The sequence below is a fragment of the Cygnus olor genome, chromosome 14 (assembly GCF_009769625.2).
Source record: "Cygnus olor isolate bCygOlo1 chromosome 14, bCygOlo1.pri.v2, whole genome shotgun sequence".
NCBI lineage: Eukaryota > Metazoa > Chordata > Aves > Anseriformes > Anatidae > Cygnus > Cygnus olor.
Genome location: NC_049182.1, coordinates 11,299,342 through 11,319,066, shown reverse-complemented (window position 1 = coordinate 11,319,066; position 19,725 = coordinate 11,299,342). Strand labels below are relative to the sequence as shown.

The following is a 19,725-nucleotide window of genomic DNA, read 5'->3' as shown; positions in this document are numbered from 1 at the left end:
CCTTCTCAGCCCCTCTGTTTTACCACTTTGTGTTACTCTGACTCAACGGTGCACCATGACGAAGATAAGTTCAAGGTCCTCATTTTATGGGAAACTGGAACTTGAGACAGTTCCTGTTAGGAACTTTTCATTGTAGTGAATCCAAAGGAGAGTTGACACACATGGCTGGACAGGCTGATCTGTGGAAGGATATTTTTCAAGAACTTGTTTTTCCAGTATTCTTGGTTAAAATGGTGGGTTTGGATTCAACTGCTGAAGCCAGTGTACATGAAAGTATCCCTGGGGACTTTAACTGATGTGAGATGTCAGGAAATTTCTGGTGCAGGTATGGCCAGAGAATCCAAATATGAGAAGTGAACAATTGGTATCGGTGATGATAACAAGTAAATACAGGTTGTGTGCTCAGCTTCCTCTGTAAAAGAGGAAAACCTCAAGGGTCTGCCTTCCAGAAAGAGGAGGCAGCAGCATAGAGATGCTTCCTACTGCTGCCACCACGTGTACTCAAAGTGTAACCAGGGTTTTTCCTGAGAAACGCACATTGTTTTGAAGTGGCTAATAGGCATGTATTCTCAGGGAGAAAAATTCAGTCTCCTAAGTAGAACACTTCCTTTACTTAGTGCAAGTGTCAGTTTGCTGCTGTAGCCATAAAAAGGGATGCCCTAGCAGAAGCTGAAGGAAGAGGTCGTGCTCCTTTGGACAGTCTGGCACTGAGCCAGATCTGCTGCCTTGGATGCTGAAAGGATCCCATGTCAGACTTGATCAGGAAACTGCACTGAACACCCTTGTGCTCAGATCAGGTTTCTCTTCCACTTACAAACCTGTGACCAGCATGGAGAACAGGCTGGGAGATTGGAGAGGACAGATATCATTCACTGACCAGGCTTGAGCTGCAGAAGGCACAGTTTTGTGTCAAACTGAAGCTCACACAACTGTTCTTCTGCAGAAATAGCACCTTAACCCCACAAACCAATAATCTTCTGGCAATTCATGTTTCTGAATTGGCTTCCTGTAGCCACGTGGGCTCTGGACTCAACCTGGGAGTCAGTGACTTGCGTTGCTTTCACTGAAGTAAATGTGATCACAGAACGGCTGAGGTTGGCCTCTGACAGTCATCCGTTCCAACCCCTATGTCACGGTTTTACCTGGGATAGAGTTAATTTTATTTGTGGAAGCTCATATGGTGCTGTGTTTATGGTTTATGATGAAAATAGTGTTGATAACACACCAATGTTTTAGTTGTTGCAGAGCAGTGCTTACACAAAGACAAGGACTTTGCAGCTTCTCGTGCTGCCCTGCCAGCAAGGATGCTGGGCGTGCACAAGAAGCTGGGAGAGGACAGATCCAGGACAGCTGACCCCAACTGGCCAAAGGGATATCCCATACCATGTGGCATCGTGTTGAACAATAAAAGCCGGGGAGAAAGAAGAAGGGTGGGGAAAACATTTGGAGTGCTGGCACTTACCACGTGTAACGGTTTCTTGGGAAGACAAGCCCTGTTTTCCTGGTAGTGGCTAAATGCCTACCTGCTGATGGGAAGTAGCGAATGAATTCCTTGTTTTGCTGTGCTTGTGTGTGCAGCTTGTGCTTCACCCAGTGAACTGCCCGTGTCTCAATCCATGAGATACAGGGGGAGAGTGCGTGAGTGGCTGTGTGGTGCTCAGCAGCCTGCCAGGGTTAAACCACAGCAAGCCTGCTCAAACAGGGTGTCCCATAGAGAGATCCAATGAAGTTGCAATTAAAAGGCTTTATTAATAACAACAAGCTGTGAAAGAATATGGTGGCTATCCTCCATCAAATCCTTACTGATGACTCGTGACTGACATCAAACAGAAACAGCTAGAAGATCAGTACTACATGGATTTTATATTGAGAGTTATTTGTGTAATGCTCAGTAGATGTACAGATGCTGCTTATGTCTCTCATCTGTACTACATTAACGCTGCATGCTATAAGGCAGAAGGAAGGAGCGCAAGTCATTTTATATTCCAGAGTTGATATCCATATTTCAAAAAGGCAGGCTTTGCAATAACAGAAGTCTGCTATAGTCACTAGAAATATTTTGCTGTGTTAACAAACAAAATCAAATTGTAGATAAGATGTCAAGAGCAAGGATGAAACTTTCAAACAAGAAGGTACAAGAGAGTCATTGGGGGAGGGGAGGTTTATGCCTAACGCAGTGATAGGTATTCGCACAGAACCTCTGAGTTAAAGAACCCTCTACATGGTATTCCGCTGACAAACTCACAGTTCAGATCGTATGTCAAAAGAATAATTTACTAGTGGAACTATGAAAATAAAAGTAGCTGCTAAGTTTGGTACTTCTGAAGAAGTAAACACGCCTTAAGAAATTATTTTGGAAAAAGTTCTTTAATGTTTAACACACTTGAGAAGGAGGCTTCATTCGAGCTTTCCAGTTTCAGGTGCCTATTTTTAACCACTTAGGAAGAAAAACAAACAAAAACCCACAAACTTAATTCCTTACAGTTTATATCTTTTTTTTTTTTTTTAATCAGCATTTTAGCTGCAACCAGAAGCCAAGTATTTCCAGCACTTGGGCCATGTGTGCACTCTTCAGCACTTCGTTTCCCCAAAACATGCAAGAAAACAAAATGCTAGAGTCAAAGTCACAAGTACTACAGGGCTCTAGCAGTGCTTTTGGAGGTGCTCTTCAAAATGTCCAAAGTGATCAAACTGCTTATTGCAGTATTGCACGTTGCTTGGTATCTGCTTCTTGCTGGCACCACCTTCAGCGAAGTGATAACAGATGAAGTATCATTTATTGCTTAAGTCATGCTTGTAACTCTCAGTAGCACATGTTTTCATGTGCTCCATAAAACAGTAAAAATTTAAACGAAGGATTACATTTCTCAGTGGAATGTGTTGTTTGCTTATGTAAAAGGATATTTATTAATGTTTGTAGAATGAAGTCAAGTCTATAATTCTGTTTTTCTGCAAAAGTTTTTCCTCTTCTCGATTCTCCTTCCATTAAGCATCTGTTTTTGCACCTTTGGCCAGTCCATCATGCAGAAATCTGGTCTTTGTTCTGTGATGCCTTAACAGAAGTTTTCTGAGATAGCTTTTGGTGGGGCTTGGTTTAATGATCACCTACAGGAGTGTCTAATATGTAACTCATAGCCCTTAAAAAATGATTTTTTAAAAAAATCCATTATGCTAATGTTATATATCTGTTTCTGTGGCTGAACTTCTAACATCAAAAATTGTCATCTAAATTTAATTAAGATGTTGATGTCTAGCTAGCTGGTCTGGCAGGACTTAATGTGGCTTGTCAGTCCATGTGTTTCCAAGCAGTTATCTGGGAAGAGCTACTGTATGGTTGCTTTCCTCTGAGTGTATGTTTTGCTCTTCCAGGTGTTTGCTTAATCTTATGAATTGAGCTATTCCAAGGAATTACAGTGGTACTTCTGAACAAATGTGTGTCCACACTGAGAACTAGGAAATTTGCTCTGTGTTAGTGTTTATGCCTAGATGCTTTACTGTGTAGGCAAACTGTAAGGGTGGTCTCTTCTGTTGTGAATTATATTTGATGTGCTAATGTGTGGAGGTAATCAATTGTGCATCCTCAGTGGATCCACAGATGGAAATAATTGCTGCTGAGGCACTTTGGATCTAAATATCTGTCTTCAGGTATGCATATAGGTCCTCATGTATATGTGCAATCAAAATCTGATGTAAAGTATCATTTCCATAGTGGCAATATTCTTTTTAATCAAACGATCCGTGGTCTGTCTGGAAGAGTGATGTACCTAGCATCTCCAATTGGTCCTTGAAGAAGAAAACTCATACGGCTCACTTTCCATATTTAGAAAATAAAATAAAAAAACTGTACCTGAGATACAACAGGGAACAGCTTAAGCTTAGCACTGGTTTTGCCGCCCATGCTCCTGAGAAGCTGATGAACTGCCAAGGTAAGCCTTGTGCCATTGTGCTACAGGCTGCTGATCGCAGGCTCCCCAGTCTGAGTTGCGCTGCTCAAAGCACTGGCACCAGTGACACCAGGTCTACTTGGTGCCCGTGCTACAGCCACGTTCCTCCTGGGCAGCAGGGCTGGCTCCTGCACCGGTCAGGAAGTGGGAACTCAACCAGAGAAACTGACTTTCAAGTCAGCAATAACTCTGCTAGAAATAGGTGTTAGAGGGAGGATGTTGCCCTCTTTTTTCAAAATGACATTGAACAGGGGGACAAACCTGACAGCTTGTTGAAGGAAGGTGCAGTCTAGAACAGGCTGAATGAGGACAGCAAGCATATTCTACTCCAGACTCTGTATAGAATTAGTTAACCATGATGACCGTCTGAATAGAGGAAGAGCAACTGATGTCATCTACCTGTACTTGTGCAAAGCATTTGACACCGTCCCCCGTGATATCCTCATGTCTAAATTGGATGGTGGCTGATGGTCCCATGTCCCTTTTCCTAAAGTCCAGTGCATGCAAGCTTGCACCCTCTCATAGGCACCCTAGCTGCCTCGATACTGAACACTGCTAGGCTTGAAACTGACAGCCATGCCAGGCTGTTTTTTGTGATGTTTTTTGGGGGGTTGTTTTGTTAGCTAGTATTTGGGCTTACATAGGCTACCAGTAGCAAAATCTCCAAAGAAGCACCACCACCTGCATCTTGTAAGGGCTCATAACTGGCTCTGTTCATAAGAAGTAGACAACTTGACTTTTACCTTTACAGCTGATAACTTATATGCTGAGCTTGAGGGATGTTATCCTTCTGGATATCTAATCCAGCTTCCTGGCTCTGTAAACTGACTTGTGTTGATTTCTGTCTGCATCTTTCTTGCTATAAAAACTGTGGGCTGTTGTCATTATCTGTCTGCAAGTGCGAGCTCCTGGAATATAGTAGATTTACCCTTTGACATCTCTAAGTTCTTTCAGTAGCTAAAGAGACCTCGCCTGCACCAGAACAAAGCTGGGAGGGATGCAGCAGTAGGACAGTTGTGTCTGCATGGAGCTCGACATAAGGAGCCAGACTTTCTTGAGCAGCAGAATGCTTGCTTAGGAGAAATTCCCTAAAATATCCAAAAAATATCTTGCTGCCCCACCAGTATTTTTTTGTTATAGAGTTAATACAATGTGTCCTGGCATAAGGAAACTAAAATATCTGCTGACTGGTCATCAGGTACTTCCTTGTCACCATAAAATAGAGGTGAAATGTAACGCTGCTATTGATAACGTACTGTAAGAAGTGGAATGGGCCAAAGTACGAAGTGACATTCTTCATACGTAATTTTGAAAAAACTATTTGATGTTAGCAGTTTGCACAGCTTTGATCTTTTTTTTTTTTTCCCATTGATACATAACATAATAGATAAGGCTGTGTGATTCTGTGCTAAAGGGAACCAGGCTCTGTCAGCAGCCGTTCCAGCTGGTGGCAAACAGAGCTCGGTATTGCATTTGAGCTATTGTACGCAAGGGTGGAAATCTTATTTCTGCAAGTTGGCCACTGGTAGCACAGCTTGCTGTGATAAGAGCAGTAGTCACGGTGATGATGCCTGCCTCCTAATGTTTGGCCAGCTGCAAGAATAAACAGGTCACCCTGCTACAGAGACGCTGCCTTCTGCTAGAGGCATGGATTTTTCCTCTTTGTGGCCCTCACTGTGGGAAGGAGGGGACTGTAATCGCTCTTGTTAGACTTCTAGGTGCCTTTCAGTGATTAACCCTTCAGTTCTTGAACCAAGTTGAGTTCAGCCTTCCACAGTAGAAGTTTACTTGGAAGGCAACACGTAGCAGTTCCCTCAGGCTTTCTCTTTGTCTGTTGAACCTTTCCTAGCAGCTTACCGTAGCATTTAGTTTAACTGTTCTTGTATCTTCTGCACCTGCAACTCCAGACAGATGGGATCCTGGCAAAAAGTTGTCAGGCATCACAACTAAGTTGGCAGGTGTTCCCTTACCTGCTTCTCATGATGCAGTGCTTGTTTAACCTGGTGTTCTCTTTTCCCCAGACCTGCTGTGTAATGCCTCTTTTTGTCCCTGGCTCATGCCAGCTGGCTACACAAACAGCGTGGGCTGCTTGCTGACAGACAACACTGTCCTGGCGCTGATGTTTGAGGTGTTCTAACCTTACCTGCTTTTCAATCCTAAGAAGGTAATCTGAGAAAAATTCAATGCAAAGGAAAGGATTTCTAAATTCAGGTCCTTTTTCTGAAAACATGCTTCGTAAAAACTGGCTGAACCCTGAAGAGTCTGGCCCATAGCTGACTGGATTGAAAGAGGCTGCCACTCTGGACAGCCTCTGTTAGCTGGGCACCTACCCCGGGCAAGCAGCAGGTGGTGTAGGGCAAGGAGCTGCACAGACTGTCGTGCTCCAGCCCTGAAGGGACTGCTCAGGGGCGTTCTCGTCACCTTGAGCAACTGTTCATTGTGACATGTTCAGTTTGCTTTAAAACTGGACTTTTCCCTCCTGTTTGTCACCCAAAACACTCTTTTAAAACCCTTGTAAGACCAAGCTTGTGCTGCATAAAATCCTCCAAGCCAGGACATGTTTAAATGTGGAACTAAGGACGATTTTCACTTAAAACCCTGGCTCAAGCCGAGGAGTGTGCTGTTCTTATCTTTGCAGTTGACTTGGTGGAAAATTGATCCTTGCTTTGTGACTAAATTAGGATTTTCTTGGGAAAACAAATGTTAGAGGAAGTTCTCAAGTTCTGTAGGTTTGGGAGATGTCTGTGCATCGGTATTTGTTGCAGTATGGAAGAAAATTGAAGGATCTGAAGCCCTGAATTACTGTACCCGTGAACGGGGGAGAAGGTGGCTTCTCATGTGACATTGTCTCCTGAATGCTTCCTAATCTGTGTGGCAGCATCTCTAGTGCTTCAGAGAGCTGGCTGGTACCTGCTTTACCCCAGAAGAGCCCAAGTACCTGCTGTATAAGGTATGCTTTCCTCCTAAGAAGTGTCTGTAGCCCTTCTTCTCAGAGATGTTGAGTTCTTCCTGAGCACATCTGCACTCCATAAATGCTGGTTAGCGTCATTTCCACAGGCTTCCTGTGTTGTCTCAGTCTCTGAATGACAGCTCCATGTGATCCCTGTGTGTTCAGGTGAGGAAGCTCGCCTCTTCCCCATCCCAGAGCTCAGCTGCAAGAAAATCTTCTGCAGGGCTTGTGGTCAGAGGCACCCTGTGCTCTGCACACGCAGTCTGTGAGAAAGAAACTTCACCATTGTGCTAAATGCAGCCAATGCAGCATTGGCTCTTGAAAGTGCTTGCTTGGCATGCCTCTGCAGTCACTTTCCTGAAATGTCTTGCCTTATCAGCTCCCTGAAAACTGAAACAGCTCTCCAGGGTGACCACAAGGGCTTCTTGGGTTGGTGGGACTTTACCACCCTGGTGGATGAGGTTGTGCAGCCACTGGACAGTGATGCTAGTGTGGGAAACTGCAGGGAGTACCTTCTGCTTGAGTGCAGGCTGCAGCAGCAGCAGCTCTTGGGTGGTGTAGGGGACTTGCAGGTGAAACTGGCTGTGCTCACTGGTTGTTGTCCTGCACGATACTTGATTTTGGCTCAGGTAGATCTGGGAGTAGAGCTGTTCATGTTTATAGCTGGGTATCGTGAAACTCTGAGTGTTTTGCAACTTTTTAGGTTTTTTTGCTCGGGAGTTCACTGTTGTATTTTCACCTGGCTCTGGCAGGTGTCTGTTTTATGAATCCGCTAAGGCTTTTCCTGAAATTTGAATACGGTGTAGGTAGAGTATTTGTACTGTGAAAACCTCTGGTCAGGACAGAGCTGGAGGACTGGGGAATATAATTTCACAGGTATGAAGCTGCTAAGATGTGTCCACAGAGAGAAGGAAGTTTTTCTTGCCAAGGGAGCTGCTAGGTGCATCTGTGCCCTAGCTCTGCCCAGGAGGTCTTGTGGGCATGGAAGGAGGCGTGGTGTGGAGAAGAGCCTGTTGGCAGCTAATGGGAAAGTTTTAGATGAAGTACATGTTCCCCAGTAGTGCAGCCCCTCTTTTCCATGCTTGCTGCTAGCATGGGATGTACTACAGGATATGCTGCAGTCTAGGGAGGTCTAATTGGGTAATCCTTCCTTTTGTGGTGCTGGGTCTGTGTACCTGGAGTGCACATCCCAAAGCATGCCTCAGAAACGCTGGATTTCTGGTCACTATCACCTCTGCATCCCTTGACTGCAGCTAACACCCTTGTACTAACTTTCTCTTCTCTGGACTCCATCCTGAATGGAAAGACTTTGAGAAAACTTAGGTAAGAAAGCTTTGAAGGTATAACCAGATGCACAGACTGACTTGTCTTAGCAATTTGCTGCAGGCAGCATTTAAACCTGTATTAAAAAATATTATTCAAATAGTGTTGTACAGTATTAAATCACAGAATCATTTAGGTTGGAAGAGACCTCCAAGATCACCCAGTCCAACCTCTGACCTAACACTAACAAGTCCTCCACTAAACCATATCACTAAGCTCTACATCTAAACATCTCTTAAAGACCTCCAGGGATGGTGACTCAACCACTTCCCTGGACAGCCCATTCCAATGCCTAACAACCCTTTCAGTAAAGGAAGTTCTTCCTAATATCCAACCTAAACCTCCCCTGGCGCAACTTTAGCCCATTCCCCCTCATCTTGTCACCAGGCACGTGGGAGAATAGACCAACCCCCACCTCTCTACAGCCTCCTTTAAGGTACCTGTAGAGTGCGACAAGGTCGCCCCTGAGCCTCCTCTTCTCCAGGCTGAACAACCCCAGCTCCCTCAGCCGCTCCTCATAAGCCTTGTTCTCCAGACCCCTCACCAGCTTCGTTGCCCTTCTCTGGACTCGCTCGAGCACCTCCATGTCCTTCTTGTAGCGAGGGGCCCAAAACTGAACACAGTACTCGAGGTGCGGCCTCACCAGAGCCGAGTACAGGGGGACAATCACCTCCCTAGCCCTGCTGGCCACGCTGTTTCTTATACAAGCCAGGATGCTGTTGGCCTTCTTGGCCACCTGAGCACACTGCTGGCTCATATTCAGCCGACTGTCAACCAATACTCCCAGGTCCTTCTCTGCCAGGCAGCTTTCCAACCACCCCTCTCCCAGCCTGTAGCTCTGCTTGGGGTTGTTGCGCCCCAGGTGCAGGACCCGGCACTTGGCCTTGTTGAACTTCATACAGTTGACCTCAGCCCATCGGTCCAGCCTATCCAGATCCTCCTGCAGAGCCTTCCTGCCCTCGAGCAGATCGACACACGCACCTAACTTGGTGTCATCTGCAAACTTACTGAGGGTGCACTCGATCCCCTCGTCCAGGTCATCGATGAAGATATTAAAGAGGACCGGCCCCAGCACTGAGCCCTGGGGGACGCCACTAGTGACCAGCCTCCAACTGGATTTGACTCCATTCACCACAACTCTTTGGGCCTGGCTATCCAGCCAGTTTTTAACCCAACGAAGCGTATGCCTGTCCAAGCTGCGAGCAGCCAGTTTCTTGAGGAGAATGTTGTGGGAAATGGTGTCAAAAGCCTTACTGAAGTCAAGGTAGACCACATCCACAGCCTTTCCCTTGTCGACTAAGTGAGTCACTTGGTCATAGAAGGAGATCAGGTTCGTCAAGATTTTTATCTTTGTCTTATTAAATAAGGCTTCTCACTTGCTGTCTGGACAAGCTAAAACAAGGCTTCTGGTGCAGAAGTGGCCTGTGATAAAATCGCTTGAATCACATGGGGGAAAAGGTTATTGGTCCATTCTCTACCGCGCGCTTCTTCCCAGAGGAGAAAGCTATGGTATTAACGAACACTTGTGGTCTGAACAGTTGTCACTCTGGCAAGCAGCCGTTTAGATAGTATGGGATGAGTTTAGTCTGCATAGCAGTGTTTGGTGACCTGCAAGTTTCTGCTTCCTCTTGCATGCTCCTGGACTTGCCTCGTTCACAGCAACTAAGAGTGTATCTGACTTGTTTGCACGCAGAGTGGGGCTGTGTGCTGGGATGCAGCTCAAGCTAAAGAAGCAGCAGACGTGACCTGTTGCTGTTCCTGTGCTCCTAGCCCTGCAGCCTCAGGAGGCAGGAAGGATCTCTGCAGCTGGCCGGTGCCCCAGCTGAGCGGGATCCCTGGGCGTGAGTGCCTCGCTTTTCCCCAGGTGGCCAAGTTCGTGGCTCGCTTGAAGTGACGTTTTGCTTTGTACGTGGATGTCATCCCTGAAATAGCTGGACAAAGGTCAGAGCCCCAATGGCATGCAGCAAAGTGTCTGGAGGGGCTCAAAGGCCTCTTGAGGGCTCTGGGCTGCTGTTGCTCCCTGCTTTTCAAGGGGTTCTCTGTGTAAGTCAACACCTGAATGGAGCAGTGCTGTCTGTGCGAGGGCCCTTGGAAAGCATGGTCTGGTTGTGTTAGCAGAGCCTCTATCACTGTATAGCAATCCTTGTAGACCCATTAAAGCACTGGGCTAAGTCTAAGGTCATGATTTTAGTTTATACCAAACCGTGTGAAAAGTAATGCTCAGGCCTTTCCCTCATGGAGCTAATGATTAACGTACCACAGAATCATGGAATGGCTCGGGTTGGAAGGGACCTTAAAGATCATCCAGTTCCAACCCCCTGCCAACAGGCAGGGATGCCACCCACTAGATCAATTAGGTGTGAACAGAAACAAAATATGTATGCTTAAGATAAAGCGGAATGTATGTGAAATAACAAAGTATTGTAGTATTTGTTTTAAAAACAAAGTGGGAGTTACTTGCACTGGATTGTGCAGACTGTGTGATTACAGGGAGTGCTGCCATATTCAGAGCAAGCATGATTCATTGTGATCTGCAGTCCTTAAAGCTGATTAGAAGATGGGAGGGTCTGCTCAGTTTATACCTTGTTCCATCCTATTTCAGAAAAAACAGTGGAAGTGGCAAAGTGTGAGCCTTTTAAAAACAAAAACAGCTTGAATGCCTCCGAGAGTAATCACCCTTATTTCTGTTCTCTATTGGATCACCAGTCCCAGAGTGCTAACGGGTTTCTGCTGGTAGCAGGAGAGACTTTGGCACGTCATGGGAGATCTTTGGAGTTTTTGACCTTGGACAAAAAAGAGGCGCAAAGGAGGTAATGAAGTCCCCAGTAAGGTGTGCCACAGCGAGCTGGCTGGCTTTTGTTCAGAGCCATTCAGGTTTCTGACGTGAAGCATATAAAAACAGCCGTTTCCTTGATTGACATTTTTTGGGTTGGTTTTTTTTTTTGTGGAACTTATTGCAGCAGGCAACCTGATCGCTGTTAATGGAAGACTGCTGAGCAGGAGGAGTACTGGGAAACTGCTGGATAAAGTGAGCTGGGGAGGTGTTGGCTGACATCACAAACATGCTCAGCTAAACTTACTTATTTTCAGTGGTTTGGGTAAGGTGCTTAGGGTTTCGTTATGCTACATCTTAACCCTGTTTACAGAGGATCTTCTGCTTTTAAAGCAGCGCTAATGCATAGACTAGAAAGAGGGAATAAGGGTGCTGTAAGACACGCTCTTGGCTTCCTTGGGTTGTTCGCTGTGTTTGTAGTAGTGCTTTGAAGCTGATGTTCAACTGCTTAGTGTCCAAAATAAAAGAATTGCTGTAGGATGTTTCTAGCTTAATGAGAGCTTGGCTGTTTATCTAGCCTTCCTTTGAACTGTTTTTTACTCTATGCACTTTGATAGCTGCAAGTGAATGGTCAACCAGCCTTCACCTGGTCTGCTCTTACCCTCTCCTGCGTAAGCTGCACACCCAACTGGCTGATGAGAGAAGCTTTTTAGCATTAATACTATATAGCTGTAGTTAAAGTTTCTCTGGCATGTATGTCTGATGAATTGTATCCACACTTTCTGAAGCGCAGATGAATCTTCAAAGTGATCATTAAATTCAAAGTATAAAGGAGAGGAGGTCATTTTTACTTAGGATATTGCCCAGGTGCTGTCAAAGTCTGAAAACCTTCACTGGTAGTTGTATTTCCTCTCAAACCAGATTCTTGCTTTGTCTGAAGCAGTGTTTGGAGCCGGTCCCTGTGAACTGGTGGTGGCAGAGCTGCCCTGCTGAGACTTAGTATTTCAGCAAGTGTTTCGTAACAGTACTTGATATGTACTTCAAATATGCTTCGTCAGTATGTCCTCATCGCTTAGCTGTAGTTTAAAAATTTTAATGGATTAATCATAAATACTTTAGGCAAACTCTTCTTGTATGCCTGCAGCCATAGACAGGTTACTAGAAATTGCACAGGGCATCATGCTTCAGCTCTGCTTTAAGGTGTGGATGGTTATACAGCGCAGTCTTCCAGTAGATCATGTAGTTAAACTTGATTTTACGGATCTTTGAGTTATCAGCAAACCCACAAAATCCTTTATTGGTTTGTGTAGTAAAATGAAAGACTTATTAGTCCTGCAAGAATTGCATTAGTGTTAGTGTATCATTTGACAACTCATGCCTTTTGCATGCTCTCTACCATTGCTCTTTGGTAGTTTATTGCTGAGCTACAACACCATGACAGGCAGTGGTCTGAGAGCTCTTCCCAGAACGGTGCTTTGGCTGTGCCTGAAGATACAGCTTTCTTCATTCCCGAACTGTATTACCTGTTCTGCCTGCTTTTTTCTTGGGCAGTTAGCAAATGTGTACAGACTAAGCTATACCTAACTTCAGGTAGCAGCTCTGGAGTCTGAAATCAGCATCTTCAAATCAGGAAAGTAGCGGCAGTCACTGCACTGGGAACACAGGCTGGTGGAAGAGGTAGAGTGCTGCTTCCCTGCTCATCCGAGCGGACAGTGCCGTATCTGAGCATGGGAAGTTGGGAGTCCTTCCGCTGCTCCAGCAAAGAGCGGTTTCTCAGCTTCTTGTCTTCCAGCGGCAAGCTGAGGAGATGTGAGGCAGTGCCACCGAAGCCATGTAACCTCACAGTGTCCACCGACCAGATTTGGGAGCATCACATGCTGCAGAGGAATTTCTGGGGCCCAGGAGGGTGCCAGACTTCTCCTGGGTCTTGCTCAGGCTGAAGCTGCAAGGACTTTGCTCTGTAGCAAGTTTAGGTTCTTGCTGATGTTTTCAGAGGACAGAGTCAGCCTGCTGCCTCTGTACTGCCAGGAATCCCAGGGCTTCCCTACGTGTTCTCCCAGACCCTTTACTGCACGAATCTGGATGTCTTAGGGCACTGTGGTCCTGAATTTGGGGTATGGCAGTGCTCTGTCAGCAGCAATCCAGTTGTCCGTGGCTCTGAAATAGGACAGCTTGAACTGCACCCAGCAGCCGGGTAGAAACCAGTGCTGCTGCAGGCTGCAAGCACAGTGAGCTAGTTCAGAAGTTTCCTGAGCAGCCACGGAGAAAACACCCTCACCTGCTTGCTCTGAGGGATGGCAGGAGCTGCTGAGCATCCTTTCCCATCCGACTGTGGGCGGGAGGTGATGGGGGTTTCCCCTTAACAGCGAGGAGCTGTTGCCCTTCACGTGTGCCCTTCAGCAGGCAGCGTGCACCGCTGAAAAACCGCATGTCCTCTTTTTATACAGGGCTCTTGTATCAATTGATAAGTGTTTGGTCTTCATTCATTGTAACAGAGCCCTTCTCAGAGGAAACAAAGGCACCAGAAAGTTAGCTGCTTGTTCAGACCTCCTGGATTTGCCAGGAAAAGAAGCCCGAAGGCTTTTCCCAGCCTGAAACATAACTGCCTCCTTCAGTCCTTGCAAGCTGGATTTGTTCTGTGCAACCCTGCCCACTGCTCTCCTTCCTGAAGAACTAGGTCGTGTGACTGGGTCTGTACAGAGGCATTGTGTGGCGCAAGGGCTCACTTCTCGTCGCAGCTCTGTGTTACGGCAGGCAGGAAGGCAGAAGCTGAGTCAGTGCTGGGCACTGCCTGCTGCAGGGGCGAATGCCGTTCGGCTGAGGAGCGTAAGGAGATCGGATGTCTGGCTGTGCAGCTTCTCCCAGCAGTGCCGGTCAGGAAAGAAAAGTAAGCCTGCATGGGCAGCTCTGTAAAGCCACCTTCTCTTCTGGAAAGCAAGGCACAGCTTCTCCATTTCCCACAGCTGAGCAAGGGGCTCTCCACCCAGGGGAGCACTGCCCTGGCCAGAGGCTGCGGGGAGGAGATCGCGCAGCCTCCCGTAGCTGGCCCTGCTGCTTGCAGCACCGCTCTGCAGCCCGGGCACCTGCACTGCCCTGGTCTGTGCGTGGCTCCTGTTAGGTCCCGCTTTCCTCCTGCCTCACACTGAGGGACAGGAGGTGCGTGCCTGACATGTAGCTGGGAAGCCTAGGAGAGAAGAGCAGAATGGGCAGTGGTGCTCTGCCAGAGACGTCTGGGGTTCCTCTGGAACTGGGCTGTGCCTGCACAGCAGGAGTTGCCTCCTCTTTGTTATTCCAGCTGGCAAGAGGGAGGCTCCCTGAGGTGGGGGATGCAGACTCTAGCTGAGGGTACGGATTTGGGAGTTTTTACTGGGCTCTGCCACTCTGTACGCCACCTGTGAAGTATGATGACAGCAGGATTTTAGTATGGTGTAAGCATGAGCCAGATCATCCTCCACCCGTTCCTCTTGAGAGAACTGAAGCAGTGAAGGAGGAGGAATGTTTTTTTCTGAGCATGAAGCTTGCCAGGAGAATCAGGCTGACAACAGGAGCCTTCTCCTGCCCAGACCTCTCGTTGTCAACGCCACACGTTCAGCTACTCAAAGCAATACCTATCTGCCTGGGTCAGACTCTTCTGTTTCTCATGTAGACCATAACAAATGGACCCAAGAAAGCTCTAAGGAAGGTCATATGCCCGCCTTCAAATTGTGCTGCAGTTGCAGGTGTGATAGCCAAGCTCAGTGAGGAGGAACCAAAAGGAAACTCTTCATCTGCCCTGAGCTGGCTTTGGAGGCTGGCAGGGACAGTAGGCAGCACACTGGACTCATGTATGAGGTACTGCTGGCAGAGCTGCATCCACCCCAAGGGCTGTAATAGGTGCCAGTGCTTACAGAGCCACTTGCTCCATCACCAGGTCTGTAACAAGTAATATGAAGGTTAATGCAACTGGAACACATTGCTTCGGGGGGTGGGTGCTCTCTCTTCTGTGCATGTACATTGAAGGTATGGGGAAGAAGCAAGATGAGTTAGATGGGCACGTGCAGTTGCAGGGCTGTGATCTTGTTGGGATGCAGCGGTTCAACACTGGACAGCTGCATATCACTGCATCACTCTCTCAGCCTCCCTCAAAAGGACAGAAAATATGATGGGGGAAAAAAAAACTCATGGGTTGAGATAACGACAGGGAGATCACTCACCAATTACAGACGTGGGCAAAACAGACTCAGTAAGCTAGATTAAAGTAATTTATCGTTTATCGGTAACAGATGAGGGCAGTGAGAACTAAAAGCAAGCTGAAATCACCAAGAGCCAACTGAGCGTTTATGGATTAGGATTAAAGGGAAGATAGGAATACGTGACATTATAATGGGTGTTTGCTACAGGCCACCTGACCACATAAACCAGGCGCATGAGGCCCTCTATTGACAGACAGGAGTAGTGTCACACTTGCAAGCCCTGGTCCTCACGGGGGACATAAACCACCCTGGCATCTGCTGGAAGGACAACATGGCAGGGCATAAGCACTACAGGAGGTTTCTGGAGATCCCTGCTGAAAACAGTCTCTTCCAAGTGACAGAGGAGCCAGCAAGAAGAGGTGCTCTGTTCGATCTCATACTCAACAAAGAACTTGTTGGGTATCTGGAGATCAAAGGTAGCCTTGGACTCAATGATCTGCATAAGTGCCTTCCAACTCGGGATCTTATGAGATTCTTGGATGCAGTGACCACGAGATAGTGGAGTTTGGGATCCTGAAGGCAGGATAGAGGGTATAAAGCAAGCTCACAACACCTCTGGATATCTACATAGCAGACAAGCAATCTGCTGCAGCCTCCAAGGACAGACTTCCCAGCTCATTCTGTCCCCAGGAAATCCTGGCAGGAGACTGCTGGGATGCTGGCATTTCTTCTCTGGTTTTCCCTCCTTTTCTGGGGACCGGCTTCTCCTGGAGCAGCACGTCTGATACCGCCATGCTCACACCACTGATGGCAATGGCAGCAGCATGTCCGTGGGTCGTGCTCGGTGTCAGTGATGCGATGTTTTGCAGCTACTCAGTCCTTTCTGTGCCAGGAGTCCAAGAAGTGGTAGAGCTGAGCCTCCACTGGAGCACGGTTTGCTCTTCACTAACACCATAAGCAGATGCCAGTTGGTCCTCTCCATCACCGCAGACACTGTTCTGGTGGTGGCATTCAGCAGCAGCTTTAAGCCCAGTGGGGAAAGCTCCCCTCTGCCAGTTAATAAATCAGGGTGGCTATTCCCAAACACTTGGTTCCATCGCTTTGGAAGGTCACTTCTCCAGAGAGAGCAGGGCCCAGGCCTCGCCGGTTTCTGGGGGATGGTGACAGTCCCCTGCGCTTTAATGCAAGCTGCTGCCTGGTCGGACTGTCCCCAGCCCATTCCCTGTCTGACTACAGCTGTAGCACATGGTCCCCAGCCCTGTAGCTTTGGGCAGTGGTGGGAACAACCACGATAATCAATCTGAGGAGAACGAGCCTGGCTCGTGGCTGTGCCTGCCGCATCTGCTGGCAGGGGTTTGGAAACCTGGGAGCATCCCAGAGCGCAGATATCTGAGCCTTTCAAACATCCTCTTGAAGGAGGTTGATGAGCTTTGGTGCTTGCCAGGAGCTGCCGAGTTGAAGACCAATTTTTTACATACCTGACATCCATGGAGCAGGTTTTATAGGCTATAAACCAGCCGCACAGCGTGCGTTCTGATCCCTACACATCTGTGCATTAACGGTGGCATAGCCAATAAAGTGCGTGTCTCACAGTGGAAAAACCGCAGGGCAAGCTGTGAAATGGGGCGTCAGGGCAGCACTTCACACCAATGTGCAAATTCGGGCTAATCAGACTAACCTCAGTCTGCTTCATTACAACTTGTCCTCATCCTCAGATCCCAGGAACGCGCTCCACAACAGCACTTTCTAGCTTTGGCTGCAGGGCAGAGCTTGCTTTCTTTTAGGCGCACATCCCAGTTTATAAGGAACCCAGTGAAGTCCACTTCCGAACACCTCCTTCAAAGAGAACTAGAGCCGAGCTGGGGAGCAGCAGGCACAGGCTTCAGGATAGGACCGAGTGAGAAGCAGAGTGAAGATGCTTGATCTCTTTGGATTAACTGACACAAGGGAGGACTCAGTCTCGGTCAGCATGAGGTGAGGTGTCTGAAAACAGCAGTCTTCAGACTCCAGGAGAAGACGTGGAAGGTGCAACCCTGCTGCAGGCTGCTGGAGGGCAGGGAGAGGTGGCAGGGCGGCTGCAAGACACTGGCGCAGGCTGCTGCTGCCCAGTGCAGGCAAGTGCTCCTGCTCTGCTCTCTGAGCGCAGCTTGCCTGCCCAAAGCAGGTGCATTCCAGGCTGAGCCCGTTTTCTCGCTCAGTAACTGCGGGTGATATTATGAAAGCCTGGTCCTGGCTGATCTGCTCGTTACTCGTGCTGAAAGCGTAACATAGCACAGTCCCAGCAGCCGGGACCTGACTGTGGAAGTAGTGCTTTATCTGGGGATAAAGTGCTTTATCTGGGGACTCGTCCGTCTGCAGTGGGTCTCTATGGGTTGCTGCTGCCGTTGGGATGAAACCATGGCTGGAGGGTCTGTCAGACCCATCATGGGAGCTCCGCACGTGCCCTCCTGCATGTACTCACCTGCGCATCAGTGGAGGCACCCTTCAAGGATCAGCTCCCTGCTGCAGTCCTTGGGGGATACATAACTGCCCCTTTGGTCTCCGGCAGGCATGGGCAACCCAACAGAAATGCCGGGGGGTGCAGACGGGCACTGACTGACTGAGCTCTCTTGTCCCTGCAGTGTACGTCGTGGAGGAGCGGCGAAGGGATGACTCAGGCGAGAGCGCCTGCCTGACGGCATGCTGGACCGCGCTCTGCTGCTGCTGCCTCTGGGACATGCTGACCTGACTCTGCTGAAGCCACCTCTCATACCTCTTACTGAGTGCTATGCAGTCTCCCCACTCCTCTCCTGACTCCTTTCTGTTACTGTAATCAACGCTCTGCTTTGCACAGCCAAGAGTTCCTGTCTGTCAGTCCTAGCGCCTTGTTGGGGTGGGGGGTGCACTCCTTATTTTAGTAAAGGGAAATCCCTTTTTAACATTTCTAAGACTTTTGTTGTAACTTTGAAGAATGTGCTCGTGGTGTATTTCAGCCAAAGGCATTCTGATGAAATGTATATTTATCAGTTGAAATTTTCTTAGTCCTAGAAATGAAGATATATGCAACAATTAAAGCCAACAGTTGATTTTCTTTGCTAGGTCACGATTGTTTCAATAAATCTGTCCTGTAGAGAGTGTGCTTCCCCCATCACTGTCTGTTCTCAGCCTCCTGCCTGCACTGACTCTGTGGTGCAGCAGTGATGGACCCGGTTTCAAGCAGTTAGGAGGCCTGATCCCACATGGGTGTTTTCAGCATCGTGCCCCTGCTGCAGAGCACAAACACAGAGGTGCTCAGAGAGGCAACAGCACGAGAAAGCCCCCACCACCGCCAGCACCTTCCTCCCAAACACCCTGCCAGGCTACTCCCAGGCCCACCACAGTGTTCATTGGGCCCAGCTCCACAAGCCCAGAGAGCACGTGGGCCCAATGGCAGGCAGGAACCAAACCAAGATACCAACACCTTGTCTGGGCCCGCCTCCAGGGCTGCTTCTGCGAAACCGCAGCCTCAGCATCCAGGCATGACACCCAGTGCCACACATCACATCTCAGACTATGGAGCTGCTTGCTTGAGGGAGGAACATATAACAGGATGCAGGGACAACGGTCATTCAGGCTGGCCCAGGACTTGCTATGGGAGGTTTAGGGGGCAGCAACCAAAAGGCGGTGGGGAAGTGATTTGGAGCAGCTCATGTGTGGAAAAATAGCAAGGTAAGGGGATAAAAGGGGACCCACCTTGTGCACACCCTTGTCCATAGTGGTGGACTTCTGTCCTGTCCAGCCAGAGAGGGGACAGCCCCGACAGCAAACACCAGCAGTGTGCACCATCCCAGTGCTGTTTTTACTTCCCCAGTTCAGGGTGAAATGATGCTGAATCAGCAGCTGCTCTCAATGTCCTCCCCTCCCCACAACACCCAAAGTGCCAGCAACAGAATTTGACTGCCCCGTGCCTATCACACCAGGGCTGACAGCCAGACCAGTGCCATGGTGATGCACCTGGCTCTAAGGCAGGCAGGGCTGTGCCCATCTGCCCAGCACAGTTCAGCCTCCCCGAAATCCCAGCAAGCTGCCAGCTGGAGAGGAGCGACCGCTGACAATTCCATTTTACAGCTGCACCAGTCAGGAGCAGGGGGAGCAGGGAAGCCAGGCTCGTGGGCAGGCACCATGAAGGCTCCCTGTGAGCATCGAGCACACCATGGCACTGACCCTGCACGAACTCAATGCCATGCTGAGGCTGCGTCAGGCCTGCATGTAGAGGAGGGAGTAAGGGACCAGGCTAACAGCCCGTCACCACCAAGACAGAGCGAGTGACAACCCGCACGGGACCTGGAGATGCTTGTGACAGCCTGATCCCACCAGCCGGCTCCACCACAGGTCATGAGCTTGACTGCAGCCACACAATGCAAGGAGTGCTTTCGCACGCCCAGAGCCAGCAGCACCCCGTGTCTGCCAGGGGTGCGAGGAAAGCAGGATTCCCCCGAGGACACCCACCCCAAGCCCTATTACTATCTACTTCAAACTCCAGCAGGGAAGGCAGCTGCTGCGCAACGCAGAGGCAGAAGGCAGAGAGAATGAGCTAACACAGGC

General features: G+C 48.5%; 1 protein-coding gene across 1 annotated transcript in view; it reads left to right on the top strand.

Annotated features, from left to right (window-relative positions):
• The window catches only part of CYSTM1 (cysteine rich transmembrane module containing 1), a 30,472-nt gene extending 12,240 nt beyond the window's left edge, over positions 1-18,232 (top strand). Inside the window, exon 3 of the mRNA XM_040573206.1 lies at positions 17,784-18,232. Within this exon, the coding sequence (XP_040429140.1) occupies positions 17,784-17,890 (107 nt within the window). The 3' untranslated portion in view covers positions 17,891-18,232. The remainder of the gene's footprint in view (positions 1-17,783) is intronic.
• The last annotated feature ends 1,493 nt before the right edge of the window (positions 18,233-19,725 follow it).